This window comes from Tenrec ecaudatus, chromosome 9 (assembly GCF_050624435.1).
Source record: "Tenrec ecaudatus isolate mTenEca1 chromosome 9, mTenEca1.hap1, whole genome shotgun sequence".
Lineage (NCBI taxonomy): Eukaryota > Metazoa > Chordata > Mammalia > Afrosoricida > Tenrecidae > Tenrec > Tenrec ecaudatus.
The window spans coordinates 86,090,654-86,111,615 of record NC_134538.1 but is presented as its reverse complement, the minus strand read 5'-3'; the positions used below and the strand labels follow the sequence as shown (position 1 = coordinate 86,111,615).

Sequence of the window (20,962 nt, the reverse complement as noted above, 5' to 3'; positions counted from 1 at the left end):
TGGTGGTCCTATGTCCCTGAGGCTGGCTGTGTTTACACTGATGTCTTAGCGGAGGTCAGCTCACCACTAATTACAATCGCTTCACAAATTCGCTGGTTATTTCATCATCTTTTACCACTTCCACTTGTAGAAAGCCATTCCAAGTTTCACTGAGTGACAAGGGATCACAGAAAGAGCAGTTGGGAGTGGTGGTGACGTCCTTAGGTCTCGCTCTTACCTGGGTGATGCCTCTCAACCGCAGCTCTCAGGGCCCGGCTGAGGTCAGTAGACAGTGGGGAGAGCTACTTGCCGTAATGCCAGGTGGTCACGCTTGTGTGCGTGCATGCGTGTATACACACACACACACACCCCTTAGAATAATCAACCATTTAAGATCAAAGGGGGAGCAGGAAAGGAGGAGGGTGGACGGAGGAGGAGGGAGGAAGCTCTGTGCTCCTTGAAGATTTCGAGCCGCTAAATGCAGGGTCGACAGGAGGGGGAACCCAGTGGATGGCTGTGGGTTTTGTGTTTGTTCTTTCTAGTCATGGTAGTAAGCTTCTACCTTTATTGTACAGCAAATGAGACACCGCTGCACTCTATACGAACCCCCATCAAAAAGCCTGGCTTTTTCTAATTCATCAAGAATTCCGATGACTGAAACCCTCTCCAGTTCATCGGGGGTCCAGGAGGAGGAGGAGGACAATGGCGACGGCTTACAGTATATTTTAATGGCCCTAAATGCTTTCCCAACATTAACTTATTGAATCCTCCCAAAACCTAGAAGGGAAAACCCTAGGAGAAAAGAATTTAGAGAAACTAGGGCCCCAAGGACATTGGCATAGGCCCAACCTCAGCACGGTCTCCAGCGTCAGACCCAGCATTCAAACCAAGGGAGGCCTTCGGGTGGGGCCTCAATGGGTGCCTCACCTCGACAGGACTTGGGCATTTCTGACTACCAGTTACCGTCCACTTGCTGAACTTAGGGCATAGCGGGGATTGCTTAAAACCTGTCAAGGCCTTCCTCTGGATCTGCTCTCTCTTGCCCTCCCTCTCTCCTTAGGTCTGTCCTCCGCCTGGGCAATGCTGCTGAGCTGGCTGCAGCTCTCAGGGTCTTGTTGAGGTCCACAGAGATGGACTGCTGCCCCGCGGAAGGGCCAGCTCACTGGCTTGGTGCTGGTCGGCAGGTGAGGGACGGAATGTGCCCAGAGCGGACACGTGGTCATGCTGTCTGTGCTATGTGGGCGGGAATTGCAATATGCAGACGAGGAAGGGTCCCGGGAGTGGCAGGTGGGATGCAGGGGTGTTATGAGGGAGGGCTAAAGTAACAACGAGCTCACATACTGGGACCTTGAAGCTCAAGTCATGGGGTGGGGTTGGAGTCATTCCAGGGTACTGACCAGAGCTGGGCTCTGGGGAACTGGGAAAGACCCCTTTGACTAGAGGCACCTGAGCCCACTTCAAACACGTCATAAAAAAGAAATGCTGGAGCCAATGACACCCTCGGAAAAAATCATGCCTTGGGCTGGATCCCAAGTGAAACAGGAGGAAGAAACATCCACATACCCCAAATTTCCTTTCCTTCAAATGTCCCTTACAATGATGCCGAGAGCAAATCTGCTCTAAGATACACACACGACCCAACCCAAGGCCCTGCTTTATCTTCAGAGAACTGGTGCGGATTCACCCTACTGGCGCGCACCACACCTCCCACCCTGTGCAGCCTCGTGGGTGCTGTTTGACCCGAGGCTTTCCGGACCTTTCTCTGGGTGACACCTCTCCCCCAAATCAGTCAGGGTCTCTCCTTCTCTCTGCACCACCGCCCACAGCACTGGGCCAGGAAGACAGAAGCCAAAGGCAAGACACGCGACAGAGAAATCGGAAAGGGGAGAGTGGGAGGATCCTCACGTTGTGTGCTTGCTGGGAATGCACGTCTTAGTAAGTCTTACGACTTGAACTGAAAGCCGGCCCTTGTAGGATGGATGGGACCCCACACACTCACGGCTACTGACTCACAGCCAGCCTATAGGACCGAGCAGCCCTGCCCTGGGGGTTTCCGGGACTGTAAATCTTTACAGGCGTAGACAGTCTTATCTTGCTCCTGGTGGTTTTGAGGTGCTGATCTTACGGTTAGCAAGCAGCTACCATCTGGTAGCCAACACGTAAACACTACGCCATCAGGGCTTCATTCCGTTATGCTGGGTTTCTACAACAATGTATGTGACCTTTACATTCATTATGCAATTGAAAACCCTTAAAAAAAGGGTTTTTTTATTACTCTTTTTGAAATGTCTCATCTCCAGCATGATATTAGTACTAATGAAGTTTGTTTTTATAAAGGCAAGAATTAAGGCAAGGAACTCAGTGCTCATTTAAATCTGTGAAGGCTCCTGAGGAAACTAGGAGGAGGGGCCTGTTTAATGTACTGCTTGTTCTTCTAAAATGACTGAATGTATTTTCAGTAGGAGAATTTCTATTTTTCCCTTCCAACAACACGGTCTAGAAAAACTCGGCAGAGCAGAAAATTGCATCGAAGCTAAGATGTAAATGCGAGACACTTGACGGCAGTAAATATGTTTTGGGAGAAAGCACCAATGCAGAGCAGAAAGCAGCGTTCCTACCTAATTAAGGTACAGAGAGGCGCTGTCAGCCACTGCCTTAAACAAACACTGGTTTCAGCTCTGGCTTTTTTTCTCCCTGAAGCCCTTCTCCAGCTTTGTCCTCATTTCCTACTGTCCCTCTGGATTAGATGCCATTTAGGCAATGATTCCAAGTGCCCTCTCTAACCTCCTCTGGCTCCTCCCCTGGGAAGGTGTCTTATTTGCAAATGAAAATCATAACTCAGAATAGAGTATCTTAAGAGCAAGTAAATAGCAAGAACCAAGTGGCCAAGTGGTTCTAGCAAGAACCAGAAGCGGTCATTTGGGCTTGGCTGCATCTCTTTGCTTCGTCCGTTGACATGTAACAGCCTCTTCTCAGCTGGAAGGAATCACGTGGTGCGTCAGGCTCTAGCGCAGTGGTTCTCAACCTTCCTAATGCTGCAGCCGTTTCATACAGCTCCTCATGCTGTGGGGACCCCCAACCATAAACTTTCGTTGCTACTTCATCACTGTCATTTTGCTACTGCTATGAATCAGGCGACCCCTGTGAAAGGGTCGTTTGACCCCCAAAGGGGTTGTGGCCCACAGGTTGAGAACCGCTGCTTCTAAACTGTCTTAACGTACCTTCTTGTTTCCCCCCATGCGTTCTTGCTTACTACGAGATGAGGGTGAAAGGAGCAGCCGAAGGGATGTCGATCCACTCAAAACAACTCTCCCAGATCAGGCTACTCTCCAGAGGTGCTGAGGAGGAATCCCAGCCTGCCTCACCTGCGTGGAGGTTGGGTGAGGGGCGGGAATCCTCCACTGGATTCACTTCCAGCCAGCAGGAGTTAGAAGATGAACAAGCATTCCATCACATCCCTCAAAGGACCAAAGTCACTCCCAACCACACTGCGCACTCCCTGCCTTCGAGTCCATGCTGATTCAGAGCGACCCTCCGGCACAGGCTAGAATGAACTGCCCCTGGCAGTTTCTGAGGCTGTAACTCTTCATGGGAGTAGAAAGCCCCATCTACCTCCCAAGGAACGGCTGGTGGTTTTGAACTGGCGACCTTTTAGATAGCAGAGCGACTACCCCAAGAAAAACACCCAAACTCCTCCTCCCCAGAAAACACAGGAAACTAGTTGCCAGAGTGGACTCCAGTGTCAAGTAACCCCACGTATGTCAGAGAAGACATGTGCTACTCATGTCTTGGTTGACTGTAGAAGCGTGTCACCAAGTCTTTCTCCCAGGTGCTTCTGGTGGCTTTCAAATGCCCATCAACTAACACTTAGCCAGCGAGTGAATGAACACTTGTCCCACCCAGGGACTCTGCAAAGCACAGAGGTGATGAGCTACCAACGGAATGTCAGCAGTCTAGTCCAGGTTCAAGACAACGTTCCTTCTGAGACCTTCTCCGCAAATTTCAGGACCACACTCCATGATCTGGCCTCTCAGGGGACTACACCTGGAGCCCTGAGAGGGTTTCCCCTCCTGGAACGAGGTGCCTTCCAGACAATCGAGCAGAATGCCTGTACGCTCTACTGCTGCCGTCAACTCTCACACGGAGCGGCTTGGGGCTGGGTCTCAGCAAACACGGGGAGCGGCCGATTGCTGTTTGGGTCCTCCTTAGCCTGATTCTTGGTTAATTTGGGTGGTCTGCGCTCAGAGACAACAGCAGAGCGCTGACAGGCAGAGCGAAATAAAAACACACACGTTTCCAGGGCCAGGCTTGGAGAGTCGAGTGAAACTGCTTTGAAGTCTTCTCAAGCACCATTAAGGAGTTTTTGTTTTTGTGTCTAGGTTCCTCAGAAATAATTGAGTATTGAAAAAAAATCATGAGCAAGCACAGTGATATGTCAAAACGTCTGTCAAAAAAAATCAATCATGTAGAGTCCCTCCCCCTCGCCCCGCCCCCTCACAGTCAGTGTTCCATTCTGGCGGACGGACGTATAGCACATAAAAGACAGAAAAATCATTACCTTTAAGCAATAAGGGCATGAAAGGGATTTTGGGGGGCTTCATCTTTTTGAATGCATCTCTGTAGGCCTTGTGATTCAGGGAAGGATCCTGGTGAACCAAACAGATGACAGAGAAAGAGAAAAATCAATGTGTAATATAAACAATTCCACATCGACTTTAACTATACAATCGGAGCATGATGTCGATACAGAGGCTCTCCCTGAGAAGGAAATAGATAGAGGTCTCCTAGGAGAATAAACGTGCTCAACGAGGGCAGGAAATCTAGGCAATGAATGAGACTCACATTACTGGTGTATAATAATGGGAAATGACTGCAGAAAGGAGCTACCTCTTGATGGTTCTATTATTTGTCTCAAATTGGTTCCTTAAGTACAGCTTCTTCTGCATAATTTATATAATGAGGTAAAGCTAAAGTCTCTCGTTAGGTACCCTGCTAAGAAAAACGACCCTCATCATGCAGAGACGATTGAGGAAAAATAGAACACAGTGCTATTGTGTTCTGGGGAGGGAAGGAAAAAACAACTACACATTCTGAGAAACAGTCAAAAGGAGAAAATAATGCCTAAGCCACTAACTCACACCCTAAATCTATGCTGCGTCGTGTCGTGTTCTGGTTAATCGTTAAGTGTCATCAGATCAATTCCCATGCACAGGAGCCCCTTGGCGTTTCCAAAGCTGCACGTCTCTGGAAACAGAGGCAGACTGGCCACCTCTTTCTCCGAGGAGTGGCTGGTGGGTTTGACGGCCTATCTTTTGGTTGGAGCAGCACACATAATTCACTCCCTGTCTGAATGTCATGGCTTTGAAACCGACTACCAGAAAAGAGAAGCAGACGACACTTAGACTTTGCCCTCTGAAATCCACACTGACAACGATGCTCACCATCTTTTGACATGGAGAGGATCTGGTGACTTGCTTCCCTCCCCAGAGAGCAAAGCTACATTTCCACATTTGAGGGGACTAGCCTGAGAGACCTGTCCCTGAGGAGGTACAAACACCAGTCACTGAAACCCAGAAGAAACCAGACCCCGGAAATCTGAAGAGTTCAGTTGCCTGTGACCCAACTACTTACTGTTAAGCTTTCAAGTTCAGAGAAAAGTTTCTTAAACTTCCCAGGGATTTTCTGAAAACAAAAACAACAACAATTAGGAAAACCCAGCAAGTTAAAAATAAGCAAAGAAACAAAGAGCAGAAAGCCAAGTCACATTAGTCGGTTCTTCTGAAGTGGCTCTTTCACCCGCCACATGTCTCAGCATCAAGGTCTCTAATCGGCTGCTGCAGCTTGTTTCTCATGATTCACTTTGCATTGTCCCCTCAGTGGGAGAGTGAGGAAGAACAGTTCAAAGTAATGGCCACACAGCCCCGGAATCTAGGGGGCTAGACCTTCTACACACTGGTGGGTGCTTAGTGATAATGGCTTGGCTCTCAGCTCTCCGGTCCATAGCCCCACTTTAATGCTTGCTCTTCTTTTTCTCCTCCCCCCCACCACCTCCCTTGTTCTTTTCTTACTGGTCTTCCTGACTGAGAAAAAATCACGTTGAATGAGTTTAAAAGACCTATATATCTGTTTATAGATCTATTGAATAGCTATCTGTAAATACTTTAAAGTAAACCATTTAAAAGTGGAATGCAGTCATTTACATACATAGATTTGTATAAAGCTTCTTTCAAGGTTTAATTAAAATCCCACTTTCCATGGGCCCTTACCAGCCATTCCCACCCTTTTGTTTCCCTCCTGCTCTGACCAATCATGGCCTGTGTTGCCACTGGCTTTCACCGTAGGACGTGCCTACACACTGCTCGCCTCACCAGAGCAGCCTGGCTTGCGTTTCTACTTTTTGGAACCCCCTTCAAGAGAGATGACCCTGACCCTCAGGTCACCACAGGGCAAACCAGCAGGGAAGCAAGTGAAGCCAAAGGCTGTCCAGAGACTTCTGCTGAGCTCACACAGAAGTGGGGCAAAGGGCCGCCCATCAACCCCTTCCCATAGGAATCTGAATTGGAAACCATGAGGAGAAGGGCGCAGTTGGTGGCAGGGGCCCAGTCTAAGGGGACATAATGCAGAGAGACAGGGAGCCCTGTCAGAGGGAATTCCTAGGGAGACTCAGAGGGAGGAGGCCCCAGGGTGAAAAGGAACCGAGGGGCAGGAATGGCCTAGAAGGTGAGGCAGCTGATCTGTAGGGCAGAAAAGAGGAAAACGAGAGGCCAAAGGAAGAGAGTGATTCCAGAGGTCTGGTCTCGGCTCTGCCCAGACACTCTGGCCCATCCTTTCATGCTTGCGCTAACGCCGATGGGCTTGTTTCCTATAACCCAAGCACCTTCACGATGCAGTGCATGGAGGCATCCAGGATTTGGGAGGCCCAAGACACATGACGCTTTGTGGATCCTCTTTATGAAAATGAATACAAAGCTGCATATCATTCATACATTTCATAAAGAGAGGCATCGTCCGAGGGAAAACACGTCCAGGACAGGCCCTGCAACGTCAGTGCCTGAGCCTCACAGCAAAGCCAGTCCTGGACACGCACGGCAGTGCAAGCAGCGTGGGATTGGAAATGTGCAGGAGCACAGGAGGCTCATCCCAGCAGGGAGGGTTGCTTAACTGTTGGAGTTTAAAAATTCAGCAGAGTTTGCATATCTTTTTACCCAACTTTACATACTGCACATAGATATCTTTTTAAAAACTCACTGTCGCCGAGTTGAATCCGTGTCACAATGACCCTATCGGCCAGGGCAGACCTGTCCCCGAGGGTTTCTGAGACTGCAACTCTTCACAGGAGTAGAAAGCCTCATCTTTCTCCCGAAGAGCTGGCTGCTGGTTTCAAACTGTTGACCTTGCGGTTAGCAACCCAACTCATAACCACCATGCCACCAGGGCTTAACTACATATTAGAAACAGGATTTCTGAGACTGATCAAAACTGTTTCTACCACCTTGACACATTCAAGATCCCCCCCCCCCCCATCCTCCTGCGGTCCTTTATATCTCTCTATTTAAAAAATTGGTTTTCCTTTACTCGATGGCTCCTTCTTGGTTTGTTTGCCCGTCTGTCCCATCCCGTCCCCTCTCCAGGTGGAATGCCCAGGCTCACCTCCCAGGTCTGCGACAGCCGGCTGACAGAAGCAGTGTTGAGACCCATCACAATAGCAAAGAAAGAATTCAGGTTTCTTTGGGCCTTGCAGCTGTGGAGGAAGAAAACAGAGGCACTGTGAGGCACTGTCCTGTCTCCCAAACATCACAGAAGATAAAGGCGGCAGAGCCTCTCCCGCCAAGGCTGACGGTGGCTCTGTAGCAGTGGTACACTTACCACCCGGGGCCCTGGCCAGAGGGCAGTATCCCCTGAGTTTCAAAGGCTACAATGAATCTTTGTCCTTAGGATAAGGTGACCAGAAGTCCCAATTTTTAATAATTTTCCCCACATCCTGCGGCGTTTTTTAAAAGTCCCGATTTCTGGAAAGAATGCACGACAAGCTAGGTATACGGCTTTCGGCTGCCGTGTGGCTATTTCGCCAGGATGAGTTTTATCAGTGGTGTCCCACAGGTGTCCCACTTTACCAATGTTAAAATCTGGTCACCTTACCTCAGAAGGAAATTTGGACGCTTAATACTCTCTAGACATTTAAAATCAATCCAATCTATTTTATATATTTTACAGCTTCCACTGAGAATAACGGCAAATCCATGCTCACAGGACCACTCTCTCGCTCTCTTTCTCACCTGGGTGGCTTGCTTTTGTGTTGGATAAACCCTTCTCCCCTCATGGGCCCCCTCTCCCATTCCATTCAAACCTATTTTCTTTGCCATCAGCGAAGAAGCTCCTCTGTGGTGCGTATATTTAAGCATGGCATGTCTTAGCGTGGGCATGCTCCCACACTGTGGGTTTAAAGAAACAAGGAAATGAAACGCACCGCGAGGTATGGTGCTCTGCATACATTGGGTAATGAGAGTCTGAACCTGTCAAAATCCCAGTAATTTCCCAGAGCTGCCGAGGGGCTCTTGGAGAGGGAGAGGAAGAGGGAGCTTGGGCTTTGGGGTCAGCCAGGAAGACCTGTGCAGTCAGGTGCTGCCTGACCCACCTGTGAAGGGGAAGTTGCTCATGGACCCTGAAGGGGGACAAGCCTGGGGAGGGGGGCCAAAAACCAGAACTCTGGGGGATACGGGCTGGTTCTCACTCAGCAGTGTGCCCCCATTTCATTCAGTGTCATTTATCTACTAGGAATGCTAAGTATAAATCCCATCGTTGTATCTGGTAGCCCTCCCCATCAACAATTTTACTGGACTGTCTCTTTTCCCATCATTAAAGACCCACACAACTAAAGCTTTAAATCCTTAAATAACAAAGCATTAATTAGGCATGATTTACCTACAAGACACTTTGGGACTGTACAAGTATTGGTAACCACTTTCACCTGGAACCCTCGGTGGCCAAGGGTCATTCAGTCCACAATGAGAACAGACCGCGTGGCACTAAACGTTCCGGTTGTGCAAACACCCCTTTGTCTGTGTGCAGCGAGACTCAAACCCACTCAGTCCGCAGAGGTGGGGGAGGGGTGGTATTGAGAAGGATGGGGAGACATGAATATGCAAATAGGATGCCTGAGGCAGGGAACACACTTCATGATTGAGGAAATTACTGTTTTCCCTTGGATATTCCTACTAGTGTGATTATCAGGAGTTTAACTGTGGGCTTCTGTTGGCATTCCATCCTGAGGGCCAGGGAGAGAGACCAGACCACATGTAATTCAAGAGCAAGAGGCCATGCGGAAAAGGTGACTCTGTCTCACGTCCCTGAGGATGGAGAGACTCGCATACTGAGGACTGAACTGATTGCTGTCAGTTTACTCCCTGGATCATTGGTGTCCCAGGTATAAGAAGGCTTTCCCACCTTCAGGAACGTCACAGGTCATTGTGCAGTTTAAAAGGGAGCAGACACAGAAAGATCAGCCAAGTTTCAGACAACTGTGGTCATTTCCTTCCCCCGCTCACCATCACCCATCACCTCCTGCCTCAATCCACTGAGCACGACACCTTCGAGCTCCTGCCTACAGTCCGATCTGTGTGTCACTTTCAGACCAGCCATCCTGAAGGACCGGCCACGTCAGTCCCCTGCCTCACAGCTGTCAATAGGCACTTTCTGCCTTCTCAAGTCGGTCCGAAAGCTTCAACCAAGAATTCAAAATAGTTTGCAACGTGGTCCCCCTCTTTCCTTGGCAGATCCATCGCCCACACTTGTTCCACGAACTGCTCCACTCTTGCCACATTGGATGGCTTTGTCCTCCTAGGCCACGGGGTCTGCTACTCTGCCAAGAAACGACCATGGAAAATAGGCGCTTTGGAATCCCCACCTGCCAAACCCCGTTCACAAGTCAAATCTAGCGTCCAATGCTACTTCCTTTTCCTTCAAAGAAATTTTCTGAATCCTTATCATACCTCTGGGTGTGAGATATTGCTTCTCTAAAGCCCATCAGACTTTGGTCTATAAGAGGGTACTTCTCCACTCTAACTTTGCACAAGAGCCACTTGTGCTGCTGAAGTATCTCCCGGCATGCTGCAGCCTCCTTGCTGAGTGCAGGGCCTGGGTGCAGACGCAGTCTGAGTCCCACTTCCCCACAGCACCGTGCATCAATCTGCACACATCACCAGCAACCTGTACATGGCCTGAAATGCCTTACGCTGACAAGTACTCTATCAGAGATTCTTTAGGAAGAACTACTTTGGAAGCCAAAGGAGAAAGCAAATGGGAAGCCTGGGAATAATTTTGCTGCATGCGGTGTCCTGCTTCAGGAAGCTGTCCAAATGAGTAGTGTCGGAGCTCATCCGTCTTTTGAGAGACACTCCCAGCAAGTTACACAGATTTCACTCAAACGATGTTAACTGAGTCCCTGCTATTTAAGTACTACAGCAGGTAAGCCCAGGTACAAAGTGACTCATTCGAAATGGTCTCTGTCTTCTGGCACCTTACAGTCTAGTGAGGGAATCCTATAAAAACAGAGAAATCCAATAAACTCATCAGAGTTGTTTAGAAAAAGATATGAAACGTGTGTGGGGCTGAGGGGAGGAGAAGGTATCAGCTGCCCTTGCATTTGAAGGTCAGAGATGTTGAGCTTTTTATCTGTTTAACTTTGCTTGTTTGTCAATGTTTATCTGTATAGGAAATCCGGGATAAATAAATCTAGAGAGACAGCGACAAGATTAATGGTTCCCTGGAGAGGTTGAGCGGGGAGGGGAGCTAATATCAATGAGCACAAGAATGAAGGAAAAGTCCGAAAACGGATTGTGGGGAAGATGGTGCAACTCTTCTTGATGTGATCGAACTACTCGATTGTGTATGTCAATTACATGTCAATAAAACTCCTGAAAAAAACAACAGCTAGGAAACAACTTCATTAAATATCCTTTTTTTAAAAGCTGAAATTGAAGGGAATTCAGGAAGGAGACAATACTGGAACTAGGTCTAGGCCAGGGGTGCTCAGCCTTCCTCAGGCCGCGGCCCTTTCATGCAGCTCCTCATGTTGTGGGGACCCCCAACCATAAAATCATTTTCATTGCTACTTTATCACTGTCATTTTGCTACTGTTATGAATCAGGCGGCCCTGTGAAAGGGTCATTTGACCCCCAAAGGGGTCTAAACCCACAGTTTGAGAACCGCTCGTCTAAAGGAATGACCAAGAACACTGCCTTTATTCCTCAAGGCCAAGGCCAGGCCATTGGAAGCAGTCATTCTTGGTAGAGCCAACATCACACACCAGGCTGGGAGGATGGTGTGTGTGTGCGCGAGACGTTCAGAATACACAGAGGGTGACGCTCAGAGACGTTCAGAATACACAGGGGTGACCCTCAGAGACTGGAGGGAAGGGGACAGTCAGGGGAAGGCCTTTTCAGGTCAGGAGTTTGCAAATTTCCTCCTGTCGGCAGCAAGGAGCCCAAAGCAAAATGCCTCAGCACGCCTGCCTTTCAAGGATGCTCACTCCTTCGCATCACCTTCCCTGATGTTCCGAGTCAGCGGGCTGCCCACCTGTAACACAGCTGCAGGCCAGGGGCTGAGTGCATTGCCTCCTTCTTCCTAGTTTTATAGCTTGAGCTTGGCATTTTAACATTTACTTTAAATGTTGAAATAACTTGAGCGCAAATAATACATATTCAAGAGTAGACCTTTGCGACCATTTTGGTTACAGAAAGTTAATCTTCCGATTTTCACATCCTAACCCTTCTGCTGGTGAAGAATGCTGAATGTACCAGGGACTGCCAAAGAACAAACAAATCCTGCTTGGAAGAAGTACAGTGAGAATACTCCTTAGAGGCAAGAACGCTGAGCTTTCTGTCTCCCGCATTTTGGACATGCTGTCAGGAGAGACCCGTCCCTGGAGAAGGACACCGTGCTCGGGGCAGTGACAGAGAGGAAGGCCCTGGACAGAATGGATCAGCACAGTGGCTGCAACAAGGGGCCTAAACATGAAGGAACACTGGTGGCTCTGGATTGGAACCAGTTTCACGGCACCTAACAACCATCTTTCTTGTCACAGCAGGGGGAGGGGAGCACTCTCAGCAGGGGGAGGGGACACTCGCTCTGAGTTTGCACAAACTTACTGCGCGGCGATCTTGATGAGCTTCTTCACCAGCTGCACCCGCTTCCCCAGCGGGCTGCACAGCAGGATCTCTGTGGCCACCCAGAGCTGGACCTCGTTGCACCTCTGCAGAAGCAGGCTGAGGTTCACCGTGTGCTCGCTGCGGCCTGGCCTGCTGAACGTGAAGTAGATCAGTTCTTGCTGAAAGAAAACGCATGGGTGGTGGGGATTATTGCCAAGCACATTCCATATTTTAGAAACCCAGCCCTTTTCTCGGAATCATCTTCAGGTGGTCACTCCCGTTTCGCTAGCTAGAGAGACATGAGCAGAGCCTCTAACACATTTGTCTTCCATTGACCCAGAGTTGCCGCATAAAGAATGCTTCGGAAGAAGAGCAAGACCTTCCACAGGACGGACTGACACAGAGGCCGCAACAATGGCTCAGACAGAACGACAGTTGTGAGGATGGGGCAGGACCGGGCAGGGTTTCCATGGTTGTCCCCAGAGGCGTTATGAGTCGGAACGGACTGGACGACACCGAACCACAAGAGAATCCCGGCATGAAAGCAATTTTCCAGAATGTAAGCAGACAAGTACTTATAACCTAAGACATTCAAAGGTTGAAATCTAGACTAAATCCAATACCCCCAACCTCTGCATCAGTGGTTCTCAACCTTCCTAATGCCACCACCCTTCCATACAGTTCCTCATGTTGTCGCGACCACCAACCATAAATTTATTTTTGTTGCTATGTCATCACTGTCATTTTGCTACTGTTACAAATCAGGTGGCCCCTGTGAAAGGGTCATTTGACCCCCAAAGGGTCGCGACCCACAGGTTGAGAACCACTGCTTTCCATGTAGGCAAAATCCAGTGAGGATTAACACGGTAACACTGGGCGTGGAGGTGTGTGCCGGTAGACCGGACGACTTCAGAGGCTGAGACTCGAGCCATTCTGAGTTCAGGAGTTCTGGGCTGGAGCGCTCTAAGCCCACTGGGCAGCCATCATGTGGTGCCACTGCAGGAAAACCACCACCGTGCCACTAGGCGGTACAGGTGTGCACCGGGCTGCAAATCCGGTTGCCAAAGGGTCAGTCCCCCACCCTCCCGCCCCTCCCCGCCCCTCCCCGCCCCCAAACAACGTCTTCATACAAGAAAACACCTGGAGAGCGGCTCCTTGCATGTTCACCCTCACCCACACACAGGCTTCAGAGGCTTCCCAAGACAGCGCTAGCATCTGTTGGGTGGTCTCACTCCCCACTTACCTCGTGAATCGAGTTAAAGAGACTCCAGTCGAAATGTGTTAATTCCAGGGCAAGGTCCCAAGTGTTCATTCCCAAAATCCGCACCGACCTCTGCTGCGAGTCCTCGTTTTCCGTGAACGGGTTCTAAACCAACGAGCAGAAGAGAGGGTGTCTGTGGGGATTCCCAAATGTTTTGCGCAGCAATGGCTGCCCCAGACGGGCCCAGCAGCCCTGATTAGAAAAGCCATCTTGTCTGAGCGCACTTGGTGTTTGCTCCGGCTTGTTCGCCTCCAGTGAGTTACAGCCAATTCAGGAAATGTGCTTGATCAGTGATACTTCATTGACGGAGCCTGCCCTTCCCCCGCTGTTCCCGAGACGCACACACGCACACACACACACACACACACACACACACACACACACACACATCTGATTATAGGACCCTGCCTGGCAGGCAGCATAATGAAATGGAAAGCCCTGAAATCACTTTGGCTTCTGGGAATAATTAATGTGCCAGCAGGGTTAGTATAAAAACAAACACAAGAAATGGCACGGCACACTCTGACCACCACAGACGTGGCTTTTACAGGGACGAGGTTGAGCAAGTCTCAGCCCAGACCCACCCCGACCAGCTGTATTGAAATTCCCCGGCAACGTGTGTAAATTCAAACGGGAAGCAAAATGGAAGCGATTCCCTGGACGCCCGGGACGAGCATGATGTCACATACCAGCGGCTTTCTAGCCCTACCCGGGCCTCACCCCGGCGAGCTTGGCAATGCCGTGTCTTGGTCAAATCTGGTGAGCATTTACCGAGTGCCAGGACAGCTTTCATCCATTGTGGGAGTTATGAAAATTCGTTGGCAGCTTTCCAGGATGGTTGACATTTGCTAATGAAAGTACAATCTCTCCCATTTGGGGAAGGGGGGGTTGTTTCAGTGCCTTGGTCTCGATGTCCAGACACGACAGCTGTGACTTTCCAAGAAACACCCGACAAAGCAGGGAGCGAGTGCCTTCACATTCAGAACCCTCCTCCCTGGTTTTAAGTCAACTATTTTCATCCGAGAAGTTTGTTTCCCCTTCCTAATTTAAGAAAGAATGACAATGGGCCGCCACAGAGCCATGCCTCCAGAGGCATGGTTCTGTGCACTGGGCGGCCAGTGAGCGAGCTGGTACATCCTGAGGGGTGGGGATGTCCAAGCAAGGGCCCCCAGGGACTGGCCAGGCTAGGCTGGGGCCAGACCAAGGCCACACGGCCCAGGGGCACTTTCAAGTAGAGAGCAAAACGTGGGGGCATAAACACCTGCTGGGTAATTTGGAGGACGGAGAACATTTTCTATTGGCTTTTTGTCAGTCCTGAAACTGGTGTCTGATTATTGAAGCTCATCTACTGCTCTCAGCAAGAAACACGTTTTATGCTGGTGTCTCCTTGCTTCAGGGCTGTGATTCCTATTTCCTAGGAAGGCTAACGATAGCAGTCGCTTTTTCTGGAATGTAAATTCGCTGGTGGACGGTTGTAAACTGTGGAGCACCCATTCTCGACCTGTGGGTCGCGACCCCATTGGGGGTCGAGCGACCCTTTCATAGGGGTCGTTCGAATCATAACAGCAGCAAAATGACAGTTATGAGGTAGCAACGAAAATAATATGGTTGGGGGGGTCACCACATGAGGAATTGTATGAAAGGGTCGCAGCCTGAGGAAGGTGGGGAGCCCCTGCTGTGGAGTCAGCTCTACTCAGGACAAACCCTTGCACAGCCAGCTGACCCTGGGGCCCCACCGGCTGCCCACTGGCTGATTTCACACGGACCCTGACAAGGCTTTCTCCCTAGCCTAAAAACATCACTGAAAGCTGTTTGGCACCATAGCAACATGCAAGCCTCCACGACAGGTGCGGGGTGGCTGCTTATGAGGTGTGCTGGCAGGGAATTGAACCTCTGCCTTCCACAGGGAAGGTGAGCCGCCAATGTTTTCACCTCTAGTGGTTTCATGTGACATCCTTCCCTGGAAACGTCCCCTTCTTAACCAAACACCTTTTGGGTTCCAAGGGGTATATTTTAGGTGCCGTCCAAAAGCTAGTAGGTAAACATTTCCGGGCCAGTGGAAGACGGGCTCCCTGGACACACACCGGAGGTGTTGACAGGTTCTCATTTGTTCTGAGAACACGGGCCTCAGGCCTGCCTAATTGCTTGGGCCGGCTTTATATGGGGGGGGGGGCACCTGGGTAACGTCAAGGGCACCACAGGTGGCTTCTGGGTAGTGGGTGGGGGAGAGGGCCGTGGAAGACAAGGGGAGTAATGGTCCCGCTATTGCAAAGAGCGCCCCACTCCATATTAGCTACATAGCACATTGTTCTCCTTCGTGGACAGGGGGAAAACCCACCTCCTCTTGGACTCAAAGATGCTGGGCGGCTCCCTACGCTTACAATGTGTCACTGGGGGATTTGCAGGGGGAGCCAGCACGGGACACGGGACCTGCCAAAGGGCATCCAGGCTGCAAGGAACTAAGTAAGATGAGCCATGCCCACTCCTTTCCGTGTGTGTGTGTGTGTGTGTGTGTGTGTGTGTGTGTGTGTTGAGTTCCTATCATCTAGTGCAAACTGCTTACCAACGTGTCCGCCAGGTCCTTCCTGTAGACGTATATCCGGCCAGATGCCTCCAGAGCTTTAGAGATGGCCAAGTCATTTGGCTGAAGCTCATGTTTCTCTTTACGAAGAAAGAAAAGAGATGGAGTAGTTAGGAACACACGAGTCATAGCATCCTAGAGAGAACCCCGGAAGATGAAGACTACCACTGAAGGAAGACACCCACAGGTCACAGGCCCTAAACTGGGCTTCGTGTCTGTTGTGCGCACTCCAACCGTCATGCCAAAGGTGCGTGCACGGCCGCTCAGCATCCACCAAGCGGCAGCTCCGTGCGTTGTTTTATGACCTTCAGCCATTCTTCAGAAAGCAGGCCACCGCTCTAAGGTAACTGAATAACGGTAGCATTGCTAACGTTTGGATATAAATATTTTTTATCTTTATATAAATGCATGTATGTGTGTCTATCTGCATACATTCCTGTGTGTGCAAATTTTCTACATATGTAGACCTAAGTCTCACGGATACATATATTTGCCTTTTATATGTATTTACAATTACCCCATATAGATTTTTTAAATTCTCCCATATATAGTTTTATATGAACAATTCTACGATAAGCACTTATACCCACTTATTACATTTTTTTACACGTCATGTTTAATTGGTTACCTAATAGTCAATCGCTTTAATCAGTGTAATCTTTCCTCTATTGTTGAACATTGAATGGCCTCTAACTGCTTGGGTCATATAAATCACAGGGCATGATAGATGCTAAGCACAAGCGCAGGGCCGGCACGTACCGGGGGCTTGATGAATGGGCTCGATGACTGCAGCGGCAATAACATATAGTGCGGAGGTGAGCATCCTGGCAAATAAATCTCTGTCTGCTTTTTGATGATTTCCCTGAGAGGGCCCCAGCGGTGGCCAAAGGGGGTGTGCGCGTTCATACAAACTGCCCCGTGCTGTCAGCGCTTTAAGGCATTGACTTCACTTTCTACACACGGGAGGACAAGTGGTCAGTGGGCCAGCGCCGATCATTCCTTTCGGGACCCTCACAGGCAAGCATGCAGCTAGCGGAGCGTAAGCTCGCTTGTCAGGGCGGGAGGAGAGGTGGAGGGAGGATTGTGTCTCGCCAGAACACTGACTTTCTATCACCTCGTGCAAATCGTTCCAATTTCTTGACCGTTTTCCGATCACGACTGGAGGCCCCTCCTCGGGGAATCCTTTTCTTCACAGGAGATGCCCCTGCCGTCATAATAACAGGAGGTCTATGCGGATGGGCTGGAGCCAGGTTCCAGTTTCTTGCGGTGACACAATCAGCTTCGTTCAAGAGGCTGACCTTCAGCTACCCCCTGCTTGCCATCCTCCACAGACCCTTTCCCCAGTAACTCAATCAGCCCCAACGCCAAATTGTGTTTGAACGCTTTCTGATGGACATCTTTCTTGCTGAATGCAGAGTCCACAGCGGTAATTGAATGTATTCTCTATTATGAAGATCAATAGAGCCACGAGGCCGGCTGCTGACAGGTGAAGCAGACGGCCCTACACGGCTGGCTTGAAAAGGCTTCCCTGTCCTCGTCCTCTTTGTTTAAGCCTGAAATGTGGGTCTACCAGAGGTGGGGCTACCAGAGGCTGTCCTCACCGGCTAGGGACAGCGATGTTTCCATCTGCCAAGAAACATTCCTTCGCTCTTGCCGGGCTCATCACTGTACTTTAAAAGGCGAATACGGAAAGAATCTGAATCTAGAAGCCAGGGCCTGGGGCAGCAGCGCCCCCAAAGCTGTGCTGCTTCCTGTGGGCAGCGCCAACGTAACCGCCCCGTCGTGCCTTTTCTGCTGTGACAATAAGAGTAGCAGAGCTGTCATTTCATTGGCAAGTGGCAATGGGAATGGTATTTATGAAAAAGAGCCAGGAATCGGTATTTTGTCTTCTCCATCTCTCCATTAAAACATTGTTCGCGGGATAAGACGAGTCAAGCAAAAAGGTCCTTAAATGGATGGGGGAGAGGGAGGAGGACAGGGAGGGAGAGAGAGAGAGAGAGGGAGAGAGGTGGGAAAGGAAGGCACATTTTCAAATCTGCGGGCTAATTCAAGAGATAAGCTCATTTCCAGTGATGATTAGCAACGGGTCTACACTTATTAGAATGCCGTTGCCCTTGTCCGCCCTGATGAATCTAATTTAATAAGAATGTGAAAATGGTATTCGAGCAGCTCGACAGATGCTGGCCAGTCACAGAACCACTCGCTAATCCACCGAGAGATACCTCAGCGCCAGCCCGGGAGGAAGGCTGCCCGCCATCACAACGGGGGCCCAGCGATGGCTTTCTGGAGGGGCACATGCTGGTTTTGATGAACGCTGATAGTGTAATCGTCAAGGTCTTTTAATAATTCCAGTCACACAAACGGGATGAAAGGGAATGAAAGGTTCTTACAGACTTCCCGAAGGCCCACAGACAAGCATCACATGCCTGAACCCTGAAGGCAACATGTCAACACTATTTCATTTGGCCCACCAGCTTCTTGAAGGCGAGCTCTCTTTATCTCAGCCACTCTTCTTGCGGGATGCACGGGAAGGTACTCAGGGGGAGTGAGCTAGGGCGGGGGTGGGAGCAGATATGGAGGGGAGAATCTCATTTAGCAAGCCCGGGGAGAAAGGCGGTAACTGCTTGCATACATAATTGGCCGGTTCCTCTGAGTCACAGGCAACAGGAACAATATTCTGTCACCTAGTACGTGAATGCCCATGTATTCTGACATTCCATCCACCCCCCACACTGTAGAATTAGAACAAAGGGCACATAAACAGGATTTTCCCCCCGCCCCGCTCCCCTGCCTGCCCTCTCGCTCGTTGATCAGCTCACACAGTACTTGTATTTTCCACGGACTGCTGCAAAGGGCGTGTTCTTTGTATTTTTTCTCAGGGTTGATGCGACATTAAATAAAGACCGCAGGCCCAAAAGGAGACCAGCGACACTGAAGGCTGGCGGGCTCTGGTGCCAAGGAAGGGTCTGCCCGGTCGTGTAGATCAATAATGTCAGCTTGTAATCAGGGCGATCTTATTCAAAACGGACAATACCCATTCTCTGCAGATCAATGAAGCCGAGCGGAGGGAAGGGCTGGAGCGACGCCTCGCGCCCCACGTGCCCCTGGAGGGAGCCGGCAGGGAGCTTTGGCTTATTGCACAGTTCGCCCCCCGCCCCTCCCATGACAGGACGTCTCTCCCCACAGCACTGTCGGCCGGCAACGGGACTCGCTCTGGTCTCGGGTTCTTTTGGGTCCTAAAGTAATTGCATGCTTTGCCAATTTCCCGCAGCTAATTTAGCTATGAAAATCAGAGGCTTATCTCGACCCCAGAAATATGAACAGCTTCATAATGATTGCAAACCACCGGCCTGCCCCTTCCGTCAGTTCTTGGGGAGGGGATTCAGTGCCCAGCAGTACCCAACTGTTGTCATGGAAACACCCCTGCTAGGCAGCCTCTCATTGTCACCACAGCCAGCCAGCTGCGGACCCAGAAGGGACAAGCTGCACGTTTACTCCGCAAAAACGCCAGCCCTCTGCCCACCCCATTCCAGAGGTGGGCCAGGGAAAGATGACAGAACGTGGCTTACCCCCCGAGAACGTGACGGCCACCAGAGCCAGGTCCTCTTCCGCGTGCTGGATCTTCTCTGCCACAATTTTCACGATCTCCTGCGTGGTCATGGAAACTCTGGCCTTCACGCTGACACAGGAGTGCTCCGTGATGTACACGTGGCAGAATGCTGCGCAAGCCCAAAGGAGGGAGAAGTCAGCGGAGTCACACGGCCGGGATACAGACTGCTTCAGATCCAGGCACCTCCCTTGCCGATGTTTTGCATATTTGAAAAGGTACCCAGCTACATTTACAGTTACACTAGCGCCTCGCCACCCGAGGGCAGGTGCTCCTGAACTAACACGGGGCTCCTAGCGGTGTGCTATCCCAGGCAGAGACCCCGGCCAGGCCAGTGGGTGCTCATGTTGGAGACGGTCTGACCCTGACACCGTGGTGTCTGGGGTACACGCACTGTGCTCTTGAGAAGCCCGAAGCAGCCTCTTTCGGCTGGCCAACTCACACAGTTTCTCTTTCCGCTCGACAGGCTCGGACACGTGGATTGTCGGAACCGTCGCCACGGCCCAAGCCAGAGCCCCACACTTCCCTGTGTGAAGTGTGCATCAGCTTGTCCGGGAACACGCCGCGTCTTCGCTTCCCACTGCACAGCCTTCTCCGTGGTGTAAGAATGGCCCTCTCGATCACGGTGACGGTGAGTGACGGTCGCAGATGGAAGTCACCCGCTCGCCCTGCTACTCCCCTTTCTATTGTCCGCGGTGCCCATGACTAGGACTGCCACTGCCAGGGTGAATGGGTTCCTGGGCAGCATCTTCCTTCGGCTTGAGGACGTGAAGAGCAGGCGCTATATCAATAGCTATGGAGATGACTGGCCCCTTGTTCGCTTCCTCGCATCAGATACGCTGAAAGTGTGCACCCCTAGCTAGCTTCTGAAGAACAGGCAGACGTACGGCAGCATCCTTAGAAGTTCCTGTTCCCTACATCGCAACTGCCACTAACGGAGAGAGCGCACGCCTGGAAAGAAGTCAGGTGCCGCTTAGACGGTGTCATAAGAAACAAACACGGGGACCTTTCACAGAAATGCAAATGAGGCCAGAGCCCAGCTATGAGCTGCCGCGGCCAGGACTCCCAGTCCCCATGTGGAAGGAGGCACTGCCATTCTGTCAAGTTCCGCTGGGAACGTCGCTGCAATAACCACAGCTAACACAGAGCTGTTTCCTATTTCGTCAAGAGCGTGGTGAGGGACCAGAAAAAGCCTTTTTCCATGGGCAGAAAATGGATTTTCTGAGCAAGGCTAAAGGCACCATCTACAAACCATTCGATGAGGTCGCTTGCTTAATAAACTCAACAAAAAGAGGCGGGGGCTAGGTAAGCCCTCGGGGGCGCTGCGGCTCAGCTTGGAAAACAACATCATGGCATGCATGACACACAGTCTGGGAAGGTCTGTCATG

The 20,962-nt window shown here is 50.5% G+C and overlaps 1 protein-coding gene across 1 annotated transcript in view; it reads right to left on the bottom strand.

Annotated features, from left to right (window-relative positions):
• RAPGEF5 (Rap guanine nucleotide exchange factor 5) overlaps positions 1 to 20,962 on the bottom strand; it is an 84,687-nt gene that overhangs the window by 14,996 nt on the left and 48,729 nt on the right. The window contains exons 7-13 of the mRNA XM_075558317.1: positions 19,537 to 19,686; positions 15,950 to 16,047; positions 13,369 to 13,491; positions 12,126 to 12,304; positions 7,630 to 7,720; positions 5,611 to 5,661; positions 4,538 to 4,625 (exon numbers count right to left, since the gene is read on the bottom strand). Of these exons, the coding sequence (XP_075414432.1) occupies positions 4,538 to 4,625; positions 5,611 to 5,661; positions 7,630 to 7,720; positions 12,126 to 12,304; positions 13,369 to 13,491; positions 15,950 to 16,047; positions 19,537 to 19,686 (780 nt within the window). The remainder of the gene's footprint in view (positions 1 to 4,537; positions 4,626 to 5,610; positions 5,662 to 7,629; positions 7,721 to 12,125; positions 12,305 to 13,368; positions 13,492 to 15,949; positions 16,048 to 19,536; positions 19,687 to 20,962) is intronic.